The 17,940-nt window shown below is 45.2% G+C and overlaps 1 protein-coding gene across 1 annotated transcript in view; it reads left to right on the forward strand.

Moving 5' to 3' along the window:
• Positions 1-915: 915 nt before the first annotated feature.
• Positions 916-17,940, forward strand: part of HOMER2 (homer scaffold protein 2) — a 69,028-nt gene continuing 52,003 nt past the window's right edge. The window contains exon 1 of the mRNA XM_082617267.1: positions 916-1,080. Within this exon, the coding sequence (XP_082473393.1) occupies positions 1,013-1,080 (68 nt within the window). The 5' untranslated portion in view covers positions 916-1,012. The remainder of the gene's footprint in view (positions 1,081-17,940) is intronic.

Consider the following 17,940-nt stretch of genomic DNA (forward strand, 5'->3'; position numbering starts at 1 on the left):
TTCCTGGTTGACTCTTTGACTTTTTTTCTGTGTGTAACTAATGCTGGAGTCTGAGGTCAGTTTGACCCATGAAACCTCTTTGTGGGGAGAGTTGAAGAACTGAATTGTTAGACTAGTAATGTGTAATCATGCACCTGAGGCGCCCCAGGTGGAAGAGTGAGGTGGGATTCTGGATGGAGGTGGTTTCGTGGCCCACCTAGACTGTCCCCATTACTGGGCCTTGGTCCTCCTGGATCCTTCCCTGGTGAGCAACCTGGTGCTGCTTCCCGGAGCAGTGGCCTGTGGGCAGAAGGGGATGTTGGGTGGGGCAGGCACGCGGCCTTACAGGTGGTGCAAACGGGAGAAACCTGAGCTTGTTTTGATGCCAACAGAAAGGATCCAGAAACAGAGAGAGGCTGTGGTTGTAAGCGAGGCCAGAGTTGCCCAATCTTCTTAACGTCATGGACACACGGAAAATATTTGTACAGCTCATGGGTAAACAGACGAGACTGCTCATGGTCAGAAGTGACCACCCCAGGCACTCCAGTCGTCCCCGAGGGTGCTGTGCACCCGAGGGTTGATGAGATCCCCTTGTCAACAAGCTCCTTCCTCCCAACCCCATGACATCTTTGTACAAATGAGAAAAAAGCCATTTCTTTCTTAAGACACCTTCCAGACGCCTGCTTTCTGCCAGGCAGTTGACAGAGTCAGTGTGCAGAGCTTTTATGAGCCACACCGCCATGGATGGATGCCCTCTGAGTTCTGTGCCGTGCAGACTCATGACTCAGTACACCTGTGGCCCATTTGAGGACGCTGCTAGGAAGAAGGTTAAGGGCCTGAGCTGCAGGGGAGCGGACAGAGGCCAGAGATGTTCCTGCTGTGTGCTGGCATGAGACTCCTCGGGATTCTGCCGTGCTGACGGAGCTGAAGGTGGGAGCACCTGAAATAGGGCCGCAGGGAGGTGAGGTGTGGGCGCCACGTTCAGGAGAGACACCTGGGCTGTAGGCAGACATCTCGGCATCATCACGAGGAGATGGTTCTTGAAGCTGTGGAAGTGAGCATGTGGAAAAGCTCCATGGAGAAGAACTTGGGAACAAGCAAGTAAGCCCCTGTGGATCACCCAGCACCCCTGCTAAGGTGGGGCCTGATATTCAAGTAGAACGTGGAAATGAGCCCCCAGTGGGAGGGGAATCTGAGCACTGTGATGTCCTGTCCCATGGCTTTTGGGCACTGTCCCAACCAGATCGAGGATCCCTGGCAAAGGCCTCTGACTGCCATACCTGAGCCCTCAGGTCTGCACCCTTAGGTGCTGGCTTTCTTCACCCAGTACACACTCGGTGTCACTGCCAGTGTGTGCTGTCTGGGACAGCATCTCATTCATCTCTCTGTCCCTAGGGCCAAGTGTTAGATTTTTGAAGGGCTTTTAGGAGTGTAGATAGAGGTTTGGGCCTGGATGCTTGGAGGGTGCAGGGCTCCAGCAGCCCTGCCTGCTCTTGGCCCTGGGTGTCCTTGGGAATCCACTGCCCGGGTGTTCTCCACGACTCTTGACTCTGAGCTGCTCCATGGAGTGTAGAGTGCAGTCCTGTAGAGCTCTGACCTCGCCAGCTGTCCCAGGGACGCTCTCCGGAACTGAAGGAGGCCTGCTTTGGGGCCCCCACACCTGAGCTCTTGGACCAGATGAGCTGGTTACACATTTGCCCTTGACATTGTGGGTAATAATAGAAAGGAATTTTTGCTTTGTTGGGCACATCCGATATAATTTCCACATTACATCGAAGACAAATCATTTAGTTCAGCAAATATTTTGGACCTACCGTGTGCGTGGGACTGCAGCAAATAAAAGGCTGGAGAGATGTGCATTGTTTCTGCATGTCAGAGTAAACTCACGGTGGCTCTAGAACAAGGGATTTATTTTTATTTACTAGGCTTCCTACCCTTAAGATATACAGTGTTTCAGCCTCATAATGTTAACTGCTAAACATGTCACTTCTGCCTTACGTGGTGCTGGGACTTGTTGCTGTCCCCACGGGGGCAGGTCCTCTCTGCTTGTGCCTTCCCGTGTGTGTCTTTGGCGTCATGTGCAATGTCCTTGGGTGCAAAGGAAATGGCTGTCCAGCAGTTCCCACCCAGGGGCCTGGGAGGGTAGGAACCAGTGTCTAAGCTATTTCATTATTTCCCCAAGACAAAGGGCAGTTGTTCTGCTTTAGGCTGCTTGGGCAGGTAACTAATGTACCTTTCTTTTTGGCTGGAATCCTATCAATTCTTGAGGCCACCTTGGTGAAATCCTGCTGATTAGAAAGCTATTTGGAAGTTATAAATGACTTCAGTCAATAAAGAAATGAGAAAACAAATTATTCTTTCATAAATACTGCCTGGAAGGTCAAAATCTTTCAATAAGTGGGGTCCACAGGGAAGATATGAATAATAAATGGCCACTTCTTGGTCAGTAGGTTGGAAACCAGTGGATTAACTGTGAGTTAGAAACAAGCCCAAACAACCACTAAAAATGAGGGTTCTGGCTCTTTCTAGGGCAATCCGTGGTTTGGAGATATCCAGCCAAGCTCCTGCGCACTTAGAGGGCACCTTGGGTCTCAGTTCTGTTGGTGCCAAATCCCTATTCAGCTTCTGTCATTTCTGTTCCCTTGCTAGCTAAACTTTTTAAGAAAAAACAGTTTATTGAGGTATAAATGGCATACAAAAAGCTGTACACATTTGATGTACACAACCTAATGAGTTTGGAGATAAGAACACACCTGCGCAACTATCACCACAGTCTATGCCATAAACAAATCCATTCCCTCCAATAGCTTCCTCCTGCACTTCTTGCTTATTATATGTGTGTGTGAGATAAGAACACTTAACAGAAGATCTTTGCAAAATGGTAAGTATACAATATAATGTTAACTCTTGGCACCGTGCTGTATAAAGTTCCTTTTTTTTTTTTTTCTTGGCTGCGCTGCATGGGGGACCTTAGTTTTCTGACCAGGGATTGAACCCATAACCCCCATGGTGGAAACATGGAGTCTTAACCACTGGACCGCCAGGGAAGTCCCTGTATAAAGTTCTTGAGAGCACCTACCCCTCTCCCTCTGTCAACCGTGGTGTTTGGGGTCCTCTCACACCTGTCTTATTTGGTCCAGGTGATTCTACACTTGACCTCTAGGTTGGGAAGCGAGCGACACTGGCCTCTCTCTTGCCCACACACAATTTCAGGTTGTAGCAAGTCTCACTGTCTTCACCTCGCACGCATTCAATAACCCTCATTTCTCCCTTGCCAGAGAAAACCCCAGCTCTGTGGTCACCATTCCCTGGTCTTTCTCATGCACACACAGGTAGCTCCAGAGCTCCCTGGATTCTGAGGCAGAGGCCATGGTGGTCTTGTTCTGGGGTATTCCCAATGGTCAGCATAGCTCTACTATGGAGCTGTGGAGTAGATATTTGCTAAGTTAATATATATTTATATTAGTATGCATATTTATAAGAATGAGATCATAGTAGGATGCTTTTTTGTAACCTTCTCTTTTCATTTTAATACTATATGTCCTTAGTAACATCTATAGTCCTAGTGTTGGCGAGCTTTTGTTGGAACTCTGGAACCTATGAGTTCTTTTTTGTTTGTTTGTTTTGTTTTCTTTGAAGAAGAGATTTTGAGTGACACTGAAGCCCTTCAAGTCCTAGCTGTTTCTGTTCAGAAGGAAAGGGGACACAGACTGTACTCAGCAACACCTGTTGGCCTCCTTATTCAGTAACTTCTGGATGTAAATCATTGAATGATAATTTAACGAAGTAAAGAATAAATCATGATGGGTAAAGGAAAAAAGAACATCTTTCCATGTTAGTAAGTACTACAATTTTTAAAGGCTGAGTGATATGTCTTGCATGGGTATATTATACTTGATTTAAACAATCCCTCACTTTGGAACATTTAGGTTATTTACAAGGATTGTGTGTGTGTCAGGGGAGGTGTGTATAATAAACAGCTCTTCAGTGACTGTCCTTTTGCCCTCATACCTTTGCACATCCTCATTTATTGCCCTTGAATAGGTTCCTAGAAGTGGAGTTGTTCAAAATTGAGTTATTTGTAGTGAGGTGGATGGACCTAGAGTCTGTCATACAGAGTGAAGTAAGTCAGAAAGAGAAGAACACATACTGTGTGCTAACACATATATATGGAATCTAAAAAAAATGGTTCTGAAGAACCTAGGGACAGGACAGGAATAAAGATGCAGACGTAGAGAATGGACTTGAGGACCTGGGGAGGGGGAGGGTAAGCTGGGATGAAGTGAGAGAGTGGCATGGACATATATACACTACCAAATGTAAAATAGATAGCTAGTGGGAAGCAGCCACATAGCACAGGGAGATCAGCTCGGTGCTTTGTGACCACCTAGAGGGGTGGGACAGGGAGGGTGGGAGGGAGACGCAAGAGGGAGGGGATATGGGGATGTATGTATATGTATAGCTGATTCACTTTGTTATAAAGCAGAAACTAATACACCATTGTAAAGCAATTATACTCCAATAAAGAAGTTTAAAAAAAAAAAGTGGAGTTGTTGGCTTCAGGAGAACGCAGTTTTTTTTGGCCGCATGCAGCATGTGGGATCTTAGTTCTCCCACCAGGGATCGAATCCATGCTGCCTGCAGTGAAAGTGTGGAGTCTTAACCACTGGACCGCCAGGGAAGTCCCAGGAGAATGCAGTTTTAATCAATTTATTAGTGATTCAATAAATTGCCTCCCAGAGAGCTCTCCCGGTCATACCCCATTTGTAGTGTAAAAGAGACAGATGCGTTCCACTCTAGCAGGCTGGATTTTTTTTTAATCTTTTTTTTTATTGCGGTAAAATGTACACAACATATGATGTACCATCTTTTTTTTTTTGGTTTTTTTGGCCACGAGGCATGTGGGATCTTAGCTCCCCGACCAGGGACTGAACCTACACCCCCTGCATTAGAAGGCAAAGTCTTAACCACTGGACCACCAGGAAAGTCCCTGATGTACCATCTTGACCATTTTTAAGTGTGCACTTCACTGGCATTAAGTGTTTTCACATTGTTGTACAATCATCACTGCCATCCATCTCCAGAACTTTTTCAGCAGGCAAGTGGCTTTTGTTTTTGTTTTTTTAGTCTTTGCGGTTTGATGCTGAAAAACCTCTCATGGTTTTAGTTCACAGTTCTTTTTTACTGAGAAGGTGCAACTTGCTGTCAAGTGCTGTGGACACTTTGGTGTCTCTGTGCTCTCTGCAGTCTTCAGCATCCTCGGAGCCGCTAGAGGCTCTGGACAGCTCCCTCCTTGAAGCTTTGAGCTCCCGGGCTTGGTGTTGGCCGTCTTCCCTGGCTTCCCTCCCGCTTGCCCAACGTGCCCACCTCTGCTCCACCTGCCCTTTCAGCGCGCACTGTTGGCAGTTGTCCCTCTGCTGCCTTTGAGCTGTTCTTCAGGGCTGCTCTTCCCTGCCCCGTCCCAGCACACTCTGCTGCTGTTGTTGGAAAATAATACATAACGTAAAGTTTAACATTAAAAAAATTATTTATTTATTTATTTATTTTGGCTGCGCCATGCAGCTTGTGGGATCTTAGCTCCCCGACCCTCTGCCCCTGTGGTGGAAGCTCGGAGTCTTAACCACTGGGCTACCAGGGAAATCCCAAAGCTTAGCATTTTAACCACTTCTAAGTGTGTTCGCAATTCAGCGGCATGTAGAACGTTCACAGTGTCGTGTGCCTGTTAGTGCTGCCCCTCTCCAGACCTTCTTCATCGTCCCAAACAGAGGCTCTGTACTTGTTAAGCAGTAACGCCCCATTCTCTGCTGCCCCCAGCCCCTGGTAATCATCATTCTACTCTCGGTCTCTAGGCATTTGGCTGTTTGAGTTATATAAGTGGGATCATATAGTATTTGTCCTTTTGTGTCTGGCTTATTTCATTTAGCAGCATATTTTCAGGGTTCATCTGTGTTGTGGTATATGTCAAAATTTCATTCCTTTTTATGTCTGAATAGTATATTCCATTATATGTATATAACCCATTTTGTTTATCCATTCATCTGTTGGTGGACATTTGGGTTGTTTCTACCTTTCAGCCATTGTGAATAACGCAGCTGTGAAGATTAGTGTACGAGTATTTGTTTGAGCCCCGGATTTCAGTTCTTTTGGGGTATATACCTAGAAATGGAATAGCTGGATCATACGGTAATTCTGTGTTGAACTTTTTTGAGGAACTGCCAAACTGTTTTCCACAGTCTCAGCACACTTTTTGAATAAATGACCAGAAGAGATGGCACCTGAGGCTCCCTAGGCTGAGGGACTCTGCCATGCAGGGAACCTGGACCTGGGAGTCTAGAGAAAACGATTCAGGCAGGGGGACTGGGACAAGAACCGTTCCCTAAGGCATGTAGAGCTTGACTGTGTAACCTACTGTCTGCCTGTCGTAGTTTACTCTTCTAAGCAGTGGCTTCTGTAGCTTTTTAAAGAAGGTAACCTGAGAGAGAGCTGCTGTTGGGCACAGAAGCAAGGACAGTGGCCAAGACAAGGGGGCAGGAAGGCGGGGTGCTCTGGGCTGTAGGTAGACTCTCAGTCAGACTCTCAGTCTCTACCAGCAGGCACCATTGTGTGGAAGCAGCCAAGGGGCTTCCAGCTGCACAAGAGAAGTTCTGGAAGGATCCAGAGCTCTCTTCTTGTAGCTCAAGCCTCTGTGAGATGGTCAGAATAGCTTGGAAGCAAAGCAAGAACTGTAGACGTGTTCCTGAGGCACTGGGGACTTCCATAACTACCTCTCCCCAGCCCGCAGGGATGCTGAGTTTCAACTCTGTCTGGGCCACTCCAGACAAGGGGAGAATGGCAGAGCCCAGGAGAACATCTTCCTAGTCCTTGAGATATGACCTGCCCACAATCTACAGCTTTGCTTGTATCTCCCAAGGTTCCTTACCTAAAAACCCTTTGCTTCGGTATTTACTGAACTCCTTCCTTGCCTCTCTCAAAACCTCTGTTTTCTGTGTTTTCAATATTTCTAAAAGCATTAAAAAAATTCTCCTGTTCATAAGAGACCCTGAAATAGGCAGCCTAGTGTGAGGTGGGTTCCTCCCTGGGACAGCAACGACCCAAGTAACGACAGTGGAGGCCCAGAGTGGGCACACATTCTGTCTGTCTACCTAGGGTGTAGGTCACCTTCGTCAAGTACACCATTGTCCCACTAGAGGTGTGTTAGGTATCTGTTAGCCTCTACTTCATGCCCACTGGGAGGGCTGTAATAAAAAAGACAGACAGTAACGAGTTCTGGAAAGGATGCAGGCACGTTGGAATTCTCAGACATTGTTGGTGGGTATGCAAAATGGTGCAGCCTCTTTGGAAATAAGCCTGGCAGTTCCTCAGAAACTTAAACATAGAGTTACCATATGACTATTCCACTCCTAGGTATAAACCCAAGAGCCAAGAAAACACATGGCCACATAAATCTAGTACACAGATATTCGTAGCAGCATTATTGATAACAGCCAAAAGGTGGAAACAGTACAAGTGTCCATCAACTAATGAATGGAGAGACAAAATGTAGTATATCCATACAATGGATTAATATTCAGCCATAAAAAGGAATGAAGTACTGATATATGCTACATGAGGGATAAACCTTGAAAACATTGTGCTCGGTGAAAAAAGCCAGACACAGAAAGCCACATACTGTGATTCCATGTATATGAAATGTCCAGAACAGGCAAATCCATAGAGACAGAAAGTAGATCAGGGGTTGCCTGGGGCTGGAGGTGGGGAGAATGGGAGTGACTGATAATGAGTATGAATGGGGTTTTGGGGGTGATGAAAATGCTCTGAAATTAAATAGTGGTGTTGGCTGCACAATGCTGTAAGTAAACTGAAAACCACTGAACTGTACACTTTAAAAGGGTGAATTTTATGATATCTGAATTATAGCACAATGAAAATAATTTTTAAATTATCCATGAAATTTAAATTTCGCCAGTTCTGTATTTGCGTATATGTATGTGTGTGTCTGTGTGTGTGTGCGCGAGCGCGCACCAAATCTGGCGACTCTATACTTGCCACCTATTTTTGTAGAAAATTTTGTATTATAATACACACATAAAATATCTATTAGCCTGAGAGACCAACTGATAGATAGTGTAAATGAATACATCACAAATGCTCTTTTGAGGTATGTCTGCACCTTTGGTTTTGTATTTTACACCTTTTGCAATTGACTTGGCAAGTTACCAGCCTCTTCACACCATGCAATTCTAATTTTACACCAGTGGTTCCTAGGAAAACAAAAAGAGCTTTTTCCCCCAGAACCCAAATTCAGAGTGGTAAGCTACATACTTAACCATGGTTGGTTTCTAGAACTGGTACTAGGATCCCCCTTGCTGCTACCCAGGAACCCAAAAGACAAAAATGAACCACAAAACCAGTTTGCCATAGTTAGTACTAATTTGCCAGTAAAGGAAAAAATAAACCCCAGGCTTCTAAATTTTTTAAGCTATGAAAAAAAATTTTTAATTGTGAAAGTGCACAGTTATTCTTTTTGAAGATTCTCTTCTGTTTAATTTGCTGATGATAACAGGGAGAGAGAGCTAGGTCTCTTTGGGCATGTTGAGCTGTCTAAGGTGGAAAAGGGGATTGTCTTCCCTGCAGTGATGTCTCACGCGTGTAATTAATATATTATCATAATATTCCTTTAACTGGCTGCTATTACTAACAAAAAAGCACTTTGCAGGACCTCCCTGGCGGTCCAGTGGTTAAGACTTGGCGCTTCCAATGCAGACTGCGCGGGTTCAATCCCTGGTCAGGGAACTAAGATCCCACATGCTGTGCAGTGTGGCCAAAAAGTTAAAAAAAAAAAAAAAAAAGGAAAGAAAGAAAGAAAGCACTTTGCATATATTATCACATTTAATCTAAACAGTCCCTTGAGGTAGTTGTGTTAATGTTTAGGGAAGTGACTTGGCCAAGGTCACACAGATGATCAGGTCCTCCTAGGGAGCATGTACTGTTCCACAGCCTGAACTAGTCTCCCCGTTACTCTTTTTTTTTTTTAATAAATTTATTCACAAGTTTATTTATTATTTATTTTTTGGCTGTGTTGGGTCTTCGTTGCTGTGCACGGGCTTTCTCTAGTTGCGGTGAGCGGGGGCTACTCTTCGTTACAGTGCTCGGGCTTCTCACTGCGGTGGCTTCTCTTGTTGCAGAGCATGGGCTCTAGGCGTGTGGGCTTCATTAGTTGTGGCTCGCGGGCTCTAGAGCGCAGGCTCAGTAGTGGCGCACGGGCTTAGTTGCTCTGCGGCATGTGGGATCTTCCCGGATCAGGGCTCGAACCCATGTCCCCCGCACTGGCAGGCGGATTCTTAACCACTGTGCCACCAGGGAAGTCCCCACCGTCCCCCCACCGCCCCGGCCCTCCGCTTACTCTCAACAAAGAGAAGCAGCACGATATTGTGGAGCCACCCTCCTCTTCTCCAGCTTTGTCTCTGACAGGTAAAAAGAGCCAAGAAAGGAACTAGAATTAAAACCAAACCCTGTTATGTTCCTGACGCGAAATAAGGACTGTTAAGTCGTTTTGGTATATATTTCATATATCCATCACTTTGTTTTCCTTTCCCGATAAAGGTTGGACTACATGGTGGCTTCCAATATGATACGAAGCCAACCGGATTTTTGGAAAGCTCTGTCAGCCTGAATGACCCTGAGGACTCTTGAGCTCCCCTGCTCTTTCCTGGCTCCCCTGCTGCTTTCCTGACCCCTGTCCTTCATCTCTAAGGGTGGGTCCTCTTCCTGCCCCTGTCCTGGGTGTCCCCCAGCTGGGTTGTCCCTCTCCTTCTCTCTCCCTGTGTACTCATCCTGCATGGTTTCATCCACCTGTGATTTCTGCTCAGCTGCTGCAGTGGGTTCCCCAGTCTAGTCTTCTAACCTTGAAGAGTCACCCTGAAAAGGGGTCCCATTTGCCTTCTTTTTAAAAAAAATTTTTTTATTTATTTATTTGGCTGCGCCGAGTCTTAGTTGCGGCACTCGGGATCTTTAGTTGCGGCATGTGGGATCTAGTTCCCTGACCAGGGATCGAACCCGGGCCCCCTGCATTGGGAGCATGGAATCTTAACTGCTGGACCACCAGGGAAGTCCCCCATTTGCTTTCTAACATCTCTTCCAGATGGTCCACAGGCAGGGTCCACTCATCATGACTCGCATTTCCTCTCAACTGCCCAAGCCAGAAAACTTGGGTCTTTTTCCCTCATCCTTTTCTACACTTGATCTTTAAAAAAAACCAGCTTTACTGAGATAAAACTCATGCACCATACAATTTACTTATATAAAATATACAATTCATTGATTTCTTTTTACTGTATTCAGAGCTTGTACAATCATCAACACAGTCTAATTTTAGAACATTTTTCCCTCCTCAAGGAAACCCAGAACCTGTTACCAGTCACTCCCCATTCCCCCCATTTTATGTTTACTATAGATGAATACAAACGCCCTCAACATTTAAAACTGAGAACATTATTTTTCCAGTCTTATAAGAAAATCATATCTGCTTACTTAGGAATGATGTTGCCAAGTCATACCCTCATAGCAGACACAGAATAAAGTCTTCTATATTTTGTTTGCATTGCAGTGTAACAGGAAAATCCATGTGCACAGGTGTGTTACAGCAAAAGGAAGAATGCAAACTGCTCCTTCGGCAATATTTTGCACTCTCTTGAATTAGCTGTCCCAGGAATCATTAGTCGTTATGACTTGGCTGCTTGCCACCTGACTTTTTAGAAATCATCACTTGGATGTTTTCTGGTTCTTGGCTTTTGGTGTTCATAGCACGTGAATCATAAAACTCTGCTTTTTGTTTTAAAACTCCCATTTATCACCACAGATTCAGGTGGAATGACTTTTTTTAGTATAAATGTTCAATATACCACATATAGAGTAAAATCACAAATGTATGTTGAAACCCTAGGATACCTTCCATAGATGAAATATCATGCATAGAAGGTGCCTGTTGCTTCGGTGGCTGGTTTGTAAGTGCAGGTGACACGCCCATGTGCAACTCAAAAGACGGGCATTGGTGCATCACCCGTGACCCAGTGGTCCTGGGTAGAGAACACAATCTCTTAATGATGATATCCCATAATTATGAGAACAACTATCCAAGTGCATTTAACATTTTTCCTACATATATATTTCTTGGACTGTATTTGGAAGAGAAAATAGCTTTGACATAAATTTTCCACTGAGCACAGTTGGACCCGGTGGCCCCCAAGATAAAGACCAATTTCCTTAGCGTGTCATTCAGAATCCATGGCTATCTGGCTTCAGCCCACCCTCAGGCCTCATCTCGTTTTTTTAAAACTATTTATTTATTTATTTATTTATTTAGGCTGCACTGGGTCTTTGTTGCGGCATGCAGGATCTTTCAGTTGTGACATGCAGACTCTTAGTTGCGTCGTGCATGTGGGATCTGGTTCCCTGACCAGGGATCAAACCTGGGACCCCTGCATTGGGAGCATGGAGTCTTAGCCACTGGACCAGCAGGGAAGTCCCCAGGCCTCATCTCTTGCCACCCACTCCTGTAGCTACAAATAGCACTTGAGCACACCTCTCATGTCTGCAGTCATTTCCCCCTCACCCGCTAAACCCAGAAGATTTGCTGGACTCTGGGCCGGGGGTAGAGGGGGACGTTTGGAGGAGGGGGAGGAATTTCTGTGCAGGAGTAGAAGGGTGCTGTTTGAACACGAGATGGTCTTGCAGTGTTGCTGGTGAGTTTTATTTTCTTCCTTGATCCCGTCCTTGGTCTCATCTTCCCATCATATGTTTCCCTATCCTGCATCCTCAGAGAAGCCCCTCACCCACCCCATGCAAATACTTGCCTTCCATCACAGATTTGCTTTTCTGAAATTCTGCCTCTCCCCATCCCGACCACTGGGATCCTCACCCACTGCTCTGGACCCACCACCTCTTTTGGAGAGTACGGACCCTTTTCCAAAGCACATGGCAATGGACCTCATGGGCCCTCTGGGGCAGCCCTCAGCCTGTGAACCAGTCCCAGAACTTAGCCAAACCCACATCACAGGAGACCCGCAGGAGAACGTGGGCTGAGAGCTCCTGAAAAACTGTCAAGCCCTCTACGATAAAGGTAGTGTCATCAAGAAAGCCTGTCAGTGTTCATCAGGAGTACTTTCCTCATTCTGTTCCGTGATGTAAATGTGACCCAAAAAGAGAATCCCTAGTCAGTGGAGTAGGAAGATTTGTGACAAATGTGACTTATGTGATATCTCTCATTTATCAGCTTTGTTAATCTGGGCAGTTTTGGGGCAGATGGAAATCACTTCAATAGAATGGGTCTGCTGTGACCCCCTTCAAGGGGCTCAGACCAGACGAGGAGATGGACTTCTGGCTAAGGTCCAGCAGGTGCAGGTTTTCCCCAGGGAGTTGCTGGTCCATTGTTCTCACAGGGTTTATGGAATGGTTTCTGTGTCCCCACTGATGGGTAATACTGCCTACATCAAATACTTAATTCCTTGGACTCCTGTTTCTAGATTCTGTTCTGTTCCATTAGTCTGTCTATTTCTTTGCTCATAGCTCTTCATTTCATTTGCTGTAACTTTATAATAATACATTTCAATATCTGGCTACATTATGGCTAAACCTCCTCATTGCTCTTCATCTTCAGAATTTTCTTGGCTGTCCTCTCATGTTAAGTTTTCCACATGAATAACCCTGTCTAGTTCTAAAAATAATTCTGTTGATATTTGTATTTTGTTAAATGTATGTATTAATTTAGGGGTAATTGACATCTTTGTATTGACTTTTCTCATTTAAGAACAGGATGTCTTATTTATTAAAGTTTTCTTTTGTATGCCTGAGAAGTTATCTTTGCTTTTTTCGTGCAGATCTTGCTTACTTCTTAAATATATTCCTAGAAATTGTATCTTTTTGGCTGCTACTCTAGATGGGATCTTTTAAAATCCATTATATTGTCTATCTGGTTGTTTGTATATATAGAAAGGCTACTGATGTTATTTTTTACTAGTAATTTTATACCTAGTCACCTTACTGGATTTCATTATTCATATTCACTTTTTAAATTGATTTTCTTGGGTGTTCTAGATGTGTGATCCTATTATCTGCAAATAATGGTAACTTTATTATGGGGATTTTGTGTGAAAGTAGAACTACAATATACTTGTGAGTTTTCATGAAAGAATTCTTTGCATGAAAGAATTGTGCTAGAACCTTTTGTCCATTATCTCCTTTTCCCCCCAGATCTTTTTCCTAGGCTCAGGGATTTGACCCTGCCAGCTAGGGGCCTGTTGACCATCTAGAACGAGGGCTGAGAGCCTGATGAGCCCATGCTTCTGTTCCCTCATGACAGGCGCTCAGTCCAGGGCCTGTATCGTGAGAGCACAAATTAGACGTCTCAAGATGCTATGGTAGGGGACTTCCCTGGTGGTCCAGTGGCTAAGACTCCGTCGTCCCAATGCAGGGGGCCTGGGTTTGATCCCTGGTCAGGGAACTAGATCCCATATGCCGCAACTAAAAGATCAAGCACCCCCCTGCAACTAAAGATCCCACGTGAGGCAGTGAAGATCCCATGTGCTGCAACTAAGAACTAGCACAGCCAAATAAATACATAAATAAATATTTAAAAAGAGAGAGAGAGAGAGAGAGAGAGAGAGAAAGATAACTACCCTGCCCAAGTTTTTTAAAAAAAGAAAAAAAGATGCTATGGTAGAACTCAAAGGACTAGTGGGAGCCTTTCTGGCCAGTCAAGGGGGAAGGATATTTTAGCCCCAGTGAAGGGCATGTGCATGGTCATGTGAAAATGCAGGTGCTTTGGAAGTGTTAGCAGAAAAGCGGCAGAGCCTGTCTGGTGAGGGGACAGGGACAGGTGCTCAGGGGTCTGTGAATCATTCTGATGCACTTGGAGCTGGTCCTATGGGGCATAGAGCCAGGGAAGGTCTTTGAAGCTGGGTGGGCAGTGCCATGCCCATCGAGCTTGGGGCTGCACCTTTCTCTTGCTGCTGTATGAATGATGTGTGGAAGGATTTAAGAGTCAAGCCAGGTAAACTCATCAGGGCATCCTTTGAGACTTTGAAACATGTTTAAATGGCTGTAGGGTAATGTCTGAATGGTTTGTTTTAATTCAAAGCAGATAGAAGCAGGAATAATAAGAATCATGAGGTTTTACAGGTTCCTATCAGGAAAAGCCTGGTGAACATGGCAAGTGAGGGATTATAATAAATTAAAATATCATCTTTCTTTTTTTTTTTTTCTGCAAAAAGTAGTCATGCCAGTTCTTTGCAGAATCATTTCACATGGAGCCAGAAATCGTTCAAAGTGGGAGTGGTCTCTCTGCCGAGTGGTTTTCATATTCCAGGCATACGTATGTTTCACAGTGTCTAATTATTCTTGGGGACCATTACTGTCAGGTTCCAAAATGTGTTCAATGAGCAACAATTGGTGTTTATTCAGCTCTAAAAAGACTATGCAAGGGAACAGTAGGTTGTTATTGTCTGCCTAAAGAAGCGTTCTGCCATCCGGAAACATCTGCTTTCTATTTAAAGCACTGAAGAAGGAATGGGAGTATATTTGAAATATACTCCCTAAGCATCAAACACCAAAGAAAGGAGAATAAAATTGGGTATGAAGGTAATTTCTGTTCTCTGATACACACTCTCTTCAGCTTTTCCCTGCTGGGAAGGAAAGGTGGCCTCCTGGCTTGGAAAGTTCTGCTTCTCTTGAATTTTTCTATTTATACTGATTTGCACACTTCCAGGAACTGACTTCTGTGTCCTAGTTCCAGCTCTTTTAGTTTCTCAGGTAGGGCAAGGTGCTCTTTCAGAGTTGGGGTCTGCTTTTCTGGATTTTGTGGTGAGGTTTGTTCTCTGATTTTGCTCATAAAGATGTAAAGATTTGCTGTCCACATTGCCTGAAATCACCCTGTGACCTTCAGTTTTCTACGTGGAGAATACTGCCCACTCACAGCTCTGTCCAGAGAGTTTTGACCCTCTGAGAACATATACAGTCTGCTTGGGGTGCAATAAACTTTCTGTGAAGGTCAATATGTTAGTTACCTATCACTGTGTAATCAAGTGCTACAAATTTAGTAGCTTAAAACAAAACACATTTCTGTGTATATCCTTGACAGTTGTTGAAACAAAGAATTAACGGGTTAGATGGCTGGAGGCTAAATCATCATTATAACCCCTTTTAGCAATAAAGAAAAAGGATAAAATATATCTGCATTGCCTTTCCCTGGTTTTGAAAGCAGAGTGGTTACGACCTGAAAGGGAATTTATAGGCAGTGGGTTTGAAAGCAGGCTGAAGGCCAAGATTTCAGAGACAAAGGTAGGTAACTTCAAGCACTTCTCATAAGTGCCAGTAGATATTTATAGAGTACATCTAGAAAGATATATTCAAAAACTACATAAGTGTTTCCTCTGGAGAGAACTGAAGGCCTAGAGACAGGAGAGAGTTGTGCCTTTCACTGTATGCCCTTTGGTGTCATGGAAATTTTGTACCATGTTCACATATTATCTATTGAAAAACTGTTAATAAAAAAATAGGAGACCTGATTCCTACTCACAGAAAAACAAAAACAAACAAACAAAAAACACATTTCTGTGAGTCAGGAGTCTGGGAATGGCTTAGCTAGGGCCTCTGCTTCAGGGTCTCTTAGGAGGTGTCATCAAGGTGTCAGCCAGGAGTGGGGTCTCATCTGAAGGCTCGAGTGTGGACAGATAAGCTTCTAAGCAGTTGTTGGCAGAATTTCAGTTCCTCAAGGATATTAGACTAAGGGCCTCCGTTCTTCTCTGGCTGAAGGTCACCCTCTCTGGCTGGAGTTGCTGCGGGATGGTCCTCCCCAACATGGCAACTTGCTTCAGCAGAGCCAGCAAGAGAGTCAATCAAGGGAGTCTGCTAGCAAGACAGAAGTCACAGTCCTCTGTCACTTGCTCAAAGTGACCTCCTGTCACCTTCACCATATTCTGTTGGTTAAAAGCAAGTCACAGGTCCCACCCATGCTCACAGGGAAGAGATTACACAGGGGATCACAGGAGTCACATCAGAACTGCCTACTACAGACAGGTATTATTTTAGGAAGAGAGTATAATGGCTAAGGGGGGGGGTTGTCCATGTCACTTAGAACTGACTTCAAAGCTCAGATCTGCCACTTACCAACTGTGTAACCCAAGGCAGGTTCTTGGCCTCTCTGAGCCCCGTTTCCCCACCTGGATCCCCATAGGATCATTGGGATCTTAAATGAGAGCTCATATGTGAAGCCTGGCAGATGGTAAATACTCAGTAAATATTAGTTGGCTTTAAACTAAATATCAGCTAAATATTAACTGGCTTTTCTTTCCATCCCCCTTTTTCTTTTCTTTTTCTTTAAATACCATTCGATTTTTGAATTTTAGAAGAATAAAATAGAACTCTCCAGTGGCCAAGGACTTGGTTATTCACATGGAAATCCCAGTACTGTGGGTGGTTTTCTGGACTCAAAGCTGTGCCAAGCTGACCTTCAGGTCCCCAGGCCTGAGGATCGCAGGTCTTTGACCTCAGAAGGGCTGTGGCTCCTCCCATGGTGCCCACGCTCAGCATGGGGTCTGTGGGTCTCCCTGCAGCTCCCTTCCTGGGTCACTGTGCTCTCTCCACGCTGGAGCAGCCACTTCCCCTGCAGAGGCCTGACCATGGGACCAGGGCTGCAGCCACTGAGGGTATGGCCAGCTGAGCCAAACGTGTCTCCCAACGTCCTTGCGTTTCTGGTTGGGGTCCTGCCATGGCGTCACTGCATCCCCAGAGCTGAGCAGACAGATTTGGAGATGGGGTCCTTCTTGTCTGCATGCTCCCCTTGACCTGAATCATGCCAAGCAGATTACTTGTGGCTTTGGCTTATCCGTGGTCAGAAATCTCTACCAGCTTCTCTTGTCTCCCTGTCCCTCCCCCACCATCCCTCTCCACCTTGCTTTCCTCACTCCCTCGCTCCTGTAGGCCTCAGGCACACAGAGCACTTTCAGAAGGTCGCTGCTCGACCACCACAGGCTGCTGTCTGTCCTGACCAGAGCACCTCTGCCTCTCCATGACCCTCCCCCAGCCTTTGCACCCAAAGATCCTGTTCTCTGTCCCTCTGTTGTCCCCTTCACGCTGTGGAAAGATGTCTTGGGGTCGTTTCTGTCATTCTGGAGGAGAGATGACAGCTGTAGGGGTGACTTCTTCCATTATTTCTAGATTATCTGATAATGTCTAATGTGAATATCTCCCCAGCTTCCTAGAGGATAAAAATCACCTGTAGCTCTTGTTAAAAATAGAGCTACCCAGGCCCCATCCCTGGACAGCCAGGTTCCTGCGGGGATAGATTGGGGCCCAGGAATTTGTATTTTTACTAAATGCCCCAGCTAATTCCTATCAGAGGTTTAGGAAACACTGGTCTAAAGGTCCTAAAACCTAGACCCAGTCCCTCTTCCCCGGTGTGGAGGACACAAGGGAAGAACCGAAAGTCTGGCCCCTTCCCCTGGGAGGGCTCCTGTGTGACCCTGGGTCCCTGCCCAGCTCGTAGTGCTCTGTAAAGGAGAGGCAGAGAGTTTAGCATAATTCAATTCTTTTTTTTAAATTGAGGTATAATTGACATATTAACATTATTTTAGTTTCAAGTGCACTACGTAATGATTCAATATTTGTACACATTACATAATACGGTTCTTTTAAAAACCTCTTCTGTATTCCTGCCCTTTCAATTGCTCCTTCCTCTTAAATATGCAGAAGAATTCCACGTGAGCAAGTATTTTCTTTTATGGTGTTGTACTTGGATGATTAGCAAGACGTGGTGCCGGGGCTGCAGTAGCACAGCTGGGGGATGCAGATGTCAGGCTTCCCCACGTGGATTGATTAGGAGGGCTGATATTCACAGGCACACACGTTCCCCCACAGGCTGGCCCCTCTCGACAACAGACGCAGGAAATTACAGTGAGAATATTCCTT

Source organism: Mesoplodon mirus (assembly GCF_964341445.2).
Source record: "Mesoplodon mirus genome assembly, chromosome: 4".
Lineage (NCBI taxonomy): Eukaryota > Metazoa > Chordata > Mammalia > Artiodactyla > Ziphiidae > Mesoplodon > Mesoplodon mirus.